Here is a 9,817-nt window from a genome sequence, read left to right on the forward strand (position 1 = left end):
CGATGACCAGGTAGCTGACCAGCTAACAAAGATGGAGCTGCACTAACTGCTCTAGTCACTTGCTAATTAATACAGATACTGGGTAATCAAAGGAATAGACATTTACCAGCTGCGCTTACTTAGAATACTATTTTGCACACTTTTCTTATTTACATTTTGTTAGAGGTGTATATAGTTTAAAAAGAATTGATTGTATTGAAATTCAAATACCAATTTATTTATTTTTTTAGGAACAAAGCTGGAGTAGACTGTAAAAAATATTTTCATCCAAGTCACTTCATTGTCATATACTGAAGCTTCTACCCACCCACACTATTCTGAATCGATAAGCAATATATACAGCCAAATCCGTATTTAAATTTACCATGATGGATTTTTGGACATATTAACTACATTCAAGTATCCAGATGGGAGGGTCTTCTTCTGGGAGGGCAATTCTGTTACAAGAATATTTTTTTTTAATGATTATAAACAACAATCTTTTTATAGCTGGAGTGATGAAAAGAAATAAAAATGCTCTATAATTTTAGAAGCATAGTAGTAATACAGATGCAGTTCTGAATGTTGTTCCCTTTGTAAAACGAGGTCTACAGTTCACATATAAGGAGAAAGGGGCACTACTATTATTTCTCAATAAGCCTCTCCATCTTGGGGTTGATGAAGGAGAATCCATGGAATGCAGTCTGGTCCATTGAATCAATAAGGTTTTTATCACTGTAGGAAAGTCGTGGCTTTTCGCTGAGGAATTCACGGTCAAAGTTGGTGTAATCACTAGGGGATTTCTAGGGAAAGAGAAAAAGAAATGGTGGTGATGATATAAATATAAACTGGACTACAACACTACAGCTGCACAACACATGATCCTACGAAACACTGACATTTTATCCTTAAGAGGTTCTTAAGGTATCCATTAGAGGTTCTTCAGCTTAACAAAAAAAAAGCTTTTCTGACCTCTTTTATTGGTATCAGGAACTTGCATGAGGTTCCCTGAGCCTGAAAGCGGTATTTTCACCAGTAAGTGAAATAAAGCATTGTAATAACAGTGGAATGGGTGTTTAACATCTGTCTATGCAGTGTCTGCTGTACAAGAGACAATGCATTGGTTAGTAACAGCTGATTATTCTTTGTTTAGGCTGAAGGACCTCTTTAATTTTCAACACATATTAATGGACATGTGTTAAAGGGGTTGTGCAAAAAATAATATACAATCTTCACTTGTAGTATTATCTGACAATTGGTGTCAGTAGAACAGCAGGGATGAACAGGGATTACACAGGAACCTAATGAATAAAAGGCAGTCATTTTTAGCTTACTTTTTTAATCCAGGACTGCACTGATCTGCACTGGGAAAATGCCAAACAGCAAGAATGATAGTGCCGCATATTTCTGTCCTGTCTTTCATGCACTAATGGCCGGAGTCTCTGCCACTCACTTGGCTGTAACTGACCCTAGTTACAGAATCCCAACTCTGCCTTGGCCTTGGTATCATAGCTACTAACATGACTGACAGCAAATGGCACACAAAAATATATTATGTATAACACACAATAAGAAATGTATACAATATATACAATGCATGCAAACAATCTATTTCAGTAGTCTGTGCTTTTCTATCCATTCAGCAGATGGCCTCCCTTTCATAAGTTGTGAATATGTAGCAGCTCAAGTGACTGAGACAACCGTGATTGTTTGTCTTAATGCAACAGATATGTCTGGAGTTCAGTTAAGATATACAAATCTCAAGCATGCATCTTTTTCTCTGCTGTCTCTTTTGATAATTTAAAGTGCTCTGGGAGCCTGCTGTAATTTATGTATTGTTTACATATTGTTAAAAAATATATAAAACATCAGTTTTAAATAATATTAAAAAATATTATAGGTGCTCTTTGTGAGGGAGGGAGACTATTAAAACGTATATATGTTGCAGTGAGGAATGTGGGTGAATTGATGTTCCTAGCTCTTAATAATAAACATATATCTTTTTAATTGCTTACATGTGTGCTGTGGTGGGGTGTCGGAACTATTTGGGGCTAAAAGGAATTAAACTATAAGGCCTATACATATTATTCTACATTATGTAATATAGGCATCCTGGAAGCCATCTTTGTTCTGTCTATTCCATCAGTATATAAGGTGAATTTGAGTTCATGGTTTCTGGACAAATACTCTAACACATCAGCAATTCTCAGAGCCTTACCACATACATTCCCAGGTTGTAAATTGTGGGGGTACCAGACAACAACGACAAGATAAGGACTGAGCATGGTACCAGACTGTGTAAAAACTGAGATTGATGGAATTGCCTTGTCTCAAACTTAAAGCGCAAAAGAGACTACCATGATATTTTTTTTGTTTTCTCATCATAGGAAAAAATGGCTCATCATAAAAGTTACCTTGTATACATTATTACTATTGTAAAGAAATGTTATCAAAAATAATTTCAATTGTATTATTTAATAATAATACAATTGAAATTATTTTTGATAACATTTCTATTGCATTAAGTATTTAAAAGCCCAACGAAGTACTGATGGGGTGGTCATAATAATCTGGCCACTCAGATTATATATATTAGTTATACACACAAGGGAAATGGAGTGGTGTAACCGATCAAAGCAGGTAAAGTCAGTTCCTGGGTTTCCAAAAGTATACTATATAAAATAATTCACTTGAGCAAAAGAAAATCCCAAAAGTTGGAACTGTCTAATAAGTATTTAATCACATGTAAATTTCATCATAATTTCATCATACTTCATTTTAATGAAGTAGAAAAAAGTATAAACCACACAAGACATACATTTAAAACTTCAAAAATACAAACAACTCCCCTACAACAGCTCGGTAATGAATGTAGCTAGTAGCATAGATATAATTACCCTCCGCGGGTGGTAGGCAGTCACTTAGTGAGTGAATCCAATTCTGAAGAGACACGTCGGATACAAAAGTATCATTGTAATTAAAGTGGTTACTTACTCCTTATGTTGCTTCAGTGTAGGATCTACACAGGTCCAAAAGTATGGCAGTCCACACGAATTGATGGTTTCTCAGCAATCACCCATAAACAGGGAGAGGAGAGATATCCATAGACGGATTCAAGTTGAATGATCATGGAGGTCACTCTAGACCGTTCATCAAGATGAAGTTTACTCCACAGGGTTCCTGGGTACACGTGCACGTGCACAAGAAGGCTGTAATCTCACTTGTATGTAATGCCGGAGATATCTCCTGTTCGTTCCATTGCACAGTGCGGCCAGATGGATGTGTCTCCGGATGACGGGGCTCTTAGCCTGCAGACACCAGATCCAGTTGCCGCTGTAGTGTGCGGATGACCCAGGCTTGGTTCACTCGATAGCGAAGCCTCCAACCCGCCACGGGTTTAAAAATATGTCAGATTTGTCAGAGCTGTGAGGGAAGTGGGAAGCACGCTAGCCCTAAAGGCCACACTGTGCAATGTAACGAACAGGAGATATCTCTGGCATTACATACAAGTGAGATTACAGCCTTCTGGTGCACGTGCACCCAGGAACCCTGTGGAGTAAACTTCATCTTGATGAACGGTCTAGAGTGACCTCTATGATCATTCAACTTGAATTTTTCAAGTTCCGACATTTGTTATGTCCTTTGGTGCACCACGGAGCCATTTATTTTAAATGGCACCCCAAAGTTCCTCTACATGGCACATGTGCAGACTGCATTTTTTTTTTCTGCATTAAGGTGCATTGCACCCCATTCAATTTAAATGGGCTGCCTAACACAGTGCGTGGCATTGTTCTTTGATTGTAGATTTTAATTGTGTCAATTGATCTTATGCTTGCAAATGATTATTCGAGAATACAAAGTGGACTGATTTGGTCTAAAGGTGCCCATACACTTTACAACCCTCGCAAGACTTTTGTCTTGCGAGGGTTGTAAAGTACTTTAACAAACGCCCCCCTGAGGGGCGGGCTTGCGATGACTGCAATGAGGGCTTCCGATGACTGCAAATGGGCATTGTGTGCGTGCGCGCACCGGCCCGTTCGGCAGTTGTCGAACAAGCAGGCCACTAACTCCCCGAGAATCGTACGATTCCCGGCGGGTTTTCCAGCCTGCTTGTTCGACGGAAGACGTGCGACTGTACGTAGAAACGGTCGCACGCCTTCCATGCACTGCACGATTCTCGTACGATCGCGTGTATGGGCAACTTAACTTTGCAGGATTTTGTACAGAGGTGTTGGGGCTCGGCAGCCCCTGACTTAGGAATGGCGGCTCTGCACCTCCTCACATGGGTGTCGTGGCTCGGCACCTACAGACTTTGGTGTAGGGGGTCAGAACCTCCTGACATAGGTGTCAGGGCTCAGCAGCATCTCCTGACTTAAGGCCCCATTCACACCTATGCGTATTGTAATATGCGCGTCTGTCGCGCGACCGTCACGCGGGTTTTTTACCGCGATTCGCGGTAAAAAAGTCGTGCGACCGTCGCGCGATTCCAAAGGCTACTTGGCAGTATACAAATGGAAAACGCCCTACAAAACGGACCAATACGCAGCAAAAAACGCTCCGGGACCTTTTCATGCGTGGGCCGTTTTGTAGTGCGTTCGGGACGGGCGGAAATACGGACAGGTGGGAACGATACCATTGACTACAATGCTATTTATTTTTTTGACCGTTTTGTAGAGCGTTCATCGAGCGTAGGACGCGCTACAAAACGGTCAGGTGTGAATGGTGTGTGTGCATACACATGCACACACACTATATCACACTTGAAAGTAGAAAACTGAGGCAGTCTCAGCTTGATAATACAATCTTTTCCTCAGGTATGCAAAAGCTCAGTGGGCAATAGTAATTTAAGTAAATATACTGTTAAGGCTGCAAAACATTAAACCTGCTTCATTAATGTACACTCTAGGGGAGGGTGGTGTATTCCCTTATATCCTGATCTGCAATTTTATACACAGCAGCTTACTGTCAGCTAACACAAATTTTCCACCTTTATTATGAACTGTTTTTTTTTAAAACAAGCATATCCCAAACAATGCAGTATCAAACAATTCCAATCATACCGTTCATTCTACATTTCAGTTTGTTACCTGGGACATTATATATCATAGATAAGGAATAAAGACCCTGGGGGGAATTTATCAAAGCAATTGCGAGTGTTTGAACTTGCACAGAATATATTTGCACCAGATTTATCAAGCTAGTGTAATGTTGTTGATAAATAAGGTTTAATAGACTCCAAGAAAAAAGACTTCTAACTTCAGGCAAAAAGCTTAACTGTCGCATCCTGAAGAAGTGGTCATGGGGACTTCTTAAGTTGTGAGTGTTTTCTTTGGTGATGCTCCAGTTTCAGACAGCCCAGAACAAGTGCAGATGAAAACACGTGCAAAAAAGCTGCAAAAAACATGCAGTTGAAAAAGTAGTGCAAGCTCTGAAGAAAACAGGTGCAAAAAACATGCAGTTGAAAAAGTAGTGCAAGCTCTGAAGAAAACAGGTGCAAAAAAATGCAGTTGAAAAAGTAGTGCAGGCTCTGAAGAAAACAGGGGCACATGTTAAAAGACAGACTTGCACATTTAAAAAAATTATCTAAGAGGCTAAAACTGTCGCAAGTGCTTTGATAAATCCCCCACCCCCCTATTTCTTCCCTCCATCATCCCTCTATTTTTAATACTACCATATCTTAAGACTGTTATTCCCCTAAGAAGGATGACATTTTATTGTATTAATTCCGTCCATGGGGCATGCTTTTTGTTGTAAAGGCTTTTGCTCCTGATTACTTGGTCTTCTCAGATTTCATATCCTTATGAGGGCTAACTGATCCTAGATGTGATGAAATCCTTCACCTCATGGCTATATGACTATACTTGATTTTGAGCTGAGAAACAAAGTGTCGTATTAAGATAAGAGTGCCTCATTTTTTTAGTTGTTCTAGATAAAAGAGAAGATGCATACTTATGAAAAGAGGTTACAAGTCAACCTAGAAGCTGTGCATTATGAAAATGTGCATTATGAAATACATACCACTTTTGGTTTAAATGGTGGTTCCACTTCTCTCTTTTCCAAAGCAGTCCAGTTGATAGTCTTGAAAAAAGGATGCACCTTGATGTTTCCAGTTACACCAAGTCTCTTTGTATGTTCTCTCACAAACAGCTTAAAAATAAGAACACGAATGTAAGAAACTATTAACCAGCCATTTACACTGTTAGGTCACTATGTGACCTAACAGACTAATCACTGACAGATTTGTGGTAAAGAGATTTTCAGTGTGTACAGGATTACGGCAGTAGCTACAATTGGTGAGAGATTCCCACCCATACCTTTTCTAGGATGTCTTTGGATTCTTTCGTGATCCATCGTGGATAATGTGGAGTGTCCATTCTTATGGATTCAAACAGCTCATCCTCATCATCACCATGAAAGGGGGACTGACCAATCAACATTTCATACAGCAGGACTCCAAATGACCACCAGTCCACGGAAAATGTGTACTTATGTCCATGTAGAATCTGTAAGTATACAGTTACCAAGATTACTCTACAAATTAAGCTGGCTAGAGGTTTTATAGTTATATAGTTAGTCTTATGTTACAATGTGAAATAAATGTATTCATTTGTTGACCACCACATTTATTTCAAACAGCATGTCTGTCCAATACAGGAGCCAGTGGGGAATAGGAATTAAAGGAGAATTATAGGGAGAGTGAAATACACTCATCCCCATAATTAGAGCCGACGTGTGACACTGCAGCTGTCACACATCGGCTGTATAGATTGAGAACTGAGCGATCACATAACGCTGATCGCTCAGTTCCTTATCTTCTCCCTACAGAGAGCGGTGACGTCAGTCACTGCTCCCCACAGGGAACCCCCCCTCCCCTCTGCGCTGACTGGAGAGACCGATGGGGGAGGGGCAGGCATCTCAGGCTCCACTTAAGGTACATGACAGTATCAGTCAGCCATATTTGGCGCCTGAAAGTGGGGCCTCTGTCATGGAAGATCACTGCATTAACCCAGGCTGTTAAAAGACTTCAGGAAGGCTGTTTCCAGCTCAAAGGCCGACTTGAATCGCTTTCACAAACTCCGCCAGCAGCTTCCAGTTCATCTCAGCCTTCTACATCCGTAACAGGCATTTCCACTTAAATACCTACATGATTCCGCCACCTGAATCTCGGGTACCCACACTGAAACGCTTTTCTATAGACCGCAGTAGATACAGTGCATTCCTTAACGCATGTAAACTCCATTTCATGCTGCAACCACACACCTTTTCCTCAGAATCTGCTAAAGTGGGGTTTGTGATCTTGCTACTACTTGGTGAACCCCAAGCGAGGGCGCACTGGCTCCTTGAGCAGAACAGCCCATTACTAAACTATATAACTTCTTTCTCTGATGCTATGTCATTTCTCTATGATGACCCTCATTGAGCGGCCAAGGCTGAAGCCATTCTGCATGCACTCAAACAAGGCCGTAGACCAGTCGAAGATTATGTGGCTGAATTTAGAAGGTGGAGTTCTGACACGGATTGGAATGATGCAGCTCTCCGTTGTCAGTTTCGCCTGGGACTGTGATTCTTTGAAAGATGATCTAGCCCATGTCGGGGTACCTAAACCTTGGAAGAGCTCTTCCAGGTCTCCATCCAGATAGATCGTCGTCTAAAGGAGCGTAGATCAGAAAGATCTGGTCCATCCCATCCTGGTGGATGCTGTCTAGAGTTTCTTGAGCTCCTGCTCCTACGTCTTCTACTCCAGCTGCTGCCACTGCTACCGATCTACCTGAAATGATGCAACTGGGTCTACTCCAAACTTCTTTGTCCCCCAAGGAGAAGTGGCATCGCCGTCAGCTTAACCTCTGTCTCTACTGTGGTGAGGCCGGCCACTATGTGCAAATCTGCCCTAACAAAGCCAGTAAGTGTCATCTCTCTTCTGTAGTTACTCCTGATTCTTCTGCCATGAGGCGGACCGCTCATATTGCGCTTTCGGTTTCTCTACAGATTCCAGAAGGGGCGCTCCAAACTTCAGCCATCCTTGACTCAGGAGCCTGTAGCTGCTTTATTAGCTGTAATTTTGTTAATCAGTACCATAGTCCCCTACAAAGCAAGACACGAAGACCCTCCATTCATCTTGCAGACAGATCAAACATTAAATCTGGTCCTGTAACACATTAACTTTCAAAGTATTTTATAAATTTTCCAAAGTAGAATAAAACAATAAAATAGCACATGATGCACAGTTAGTATAGCATACAATTGCATTTCAGATTCTTCCACGTTAGCATAGTCAAGTAGTAGGGGGGATCACTAGATGCCATACACACCATATATAATATTTCTGTAAAACAGATCATATCTATCACCCTATTCTTGCCAATTTATCCCCCATCAGCAAAAAACAAAAACTCAAAACAGTCTGAGAGGAATATCTGGCATGGGATCCGCCTATGTCTGCAGCAAACATTTGTTATGATCTCCTCCATATCTATATAAATAGAAGACTTTCTGTCCAACATCAATGCACTAAACAGTTCACGTGTGTGAGCATAATGGAAAAAAAAAAAAGACAGACAATAAAAGGAAAAGGAAATAGATGCTAAAGGACGCAGAACAGCTTAAGAGTCCGAAAAGAGTAGCTCCATCCCCGACCAAATAGCCCCCTGTAACACATTAAATTTTACCAATTACTGTTTCACTTGAGTCGGGCCATTCAGAACCGCTTTGCTTTGACATGCTTTCCCTCTATTTCCAATAATTCTGGGTTTACCCTGACTACAAGCCCATAATCCTTAAATAAACTGGAATACAGGCAAGGTGATGTTCCAATCCCTCTACTGTTTACAGAACAGTTTTTGCCCTACCACTTCTGTGCCATTAGTGTCCCTCTATAAACCTAAAGACAGTCCAGATTTGCATCAAGCTATCCCATCTATTTATCATGATTACCTGGACATGTTTGACAAGCGGAAGGCTGACATATTTCCTCCTCACCGGCCTTATCGTTCACATCTCGCAATCCCAGGGCTTTGGGCAGGTACCGACCCCTGTCTTGTGCGTCCATCTCCACCCGCACACACCATCCGTCTCCCCTTCGCACAGCCTCACTGTGTCCCCAGCTGCTGTCTCTTCCTCCAACTCCAGAGACTGGAGACGCTCCCCCACATACCACACCCAGGCTCCACACATTGCAGCCTGCGGTGTCACCACCATCTACTCCACTGCCGCCCTCCACTGAGATTTCCAGACTACCGAATAACCTTTCCACACAGCGGCCACCTCTCCCTCTCCATAGCCCCCCTCCTCTTCACTTCGTCGTCACGACAACAGGACACTGCTCCAGATACAGCAAACAACCAGCGTCCATCTCTCCCTCCCCCTGCTCCTTCAACTGCAAACAAGGTCTACCACCCACACCTCTCATAGCAACCTGGAACTACTTAATTTTACTTAATTCAGTCATTCTTTTATACACTTACCCTGGACTACATCGACAAAACAAGTATACAGCTTCCTTCTAATCACCTGGCCCCACGTTGGCATCCAAGACTCTCCTCCATCACAACATCCAAACAGCGCCTGTCCTAAATCAGCCAGGATCAAAAGACCGTCAAGCACAATCAAGATTGAAACCATCTGAACAAAACGACTTAAATTCGCCACATGCTCTATGTCAATTCTGACGCATCATCAAACCCCCCCCCCCCCCCCCACCCCAAACACACACATGGTGCTGTATTAATGTATTGCTGGGATTTGTATACCTGTATAGCTAATGGTACATTGTGCTGTATATTATATAGAGCAATGTACCATCAACTATAGGGGAATACAAATCCCAGCAATATATTATACA

General features: G+C 41.7%; 1 protein-coding gene across 3 annotated transcripts in view; it reads right to left on the reverse strand.

Annotated features, from left to right (window-relative positions):
- Positions 1-247: 247 nt before the first annotated feature.
- PRKCD (protein kinase C delta) overlaps positions 248-9,817 on the reverse strand; it is a 156,825-nt gene continuing 147,255 nt past the window's right edge. For 2 of the 3 annotated variants that reach the window (XM_018569616.1, XM_018569617.1), the window contains exons 15-17: positions 6,294-6,482; positions 5,998-6,126; positions 374-782 (exon numbers count right to left, since the gene is read on the reverse strand). In XM_018569616.1, the coding sequence (XP_018425118.1) occupies positions 624-782; positions 5,998-6,126; positions 6,294-6,482 (477 nt within the window). In that variant the 3' untranslated portion in view covers positions 374-623. Of the gene's footprint in view, positions 783-5,997; positions 6,127-6,293; positions 6,483-9,817 lie in introns of all 3 variants that reach the window. The other variant, XM_018569615.1, reaches the window with a different exon arrangement.

The sequence above is a fragment of the Nanorana parkeri genome, unplaced genomic scaffold, assembly GCF_000935625.1.
Source record: "Nanorana parkeri isolate BGI_ZX_2015 unplaced genomic scaffold, ASM93562v1 scaffold1366, whole genome shotgun sequence".
In the NCBI taxonomy this organism is placed as follows: Eukaryota; Metazoa; Chordata; class Amphibia; order Anura; family Dicroglossidae; genus Nanorana; species Nanorana parkeri.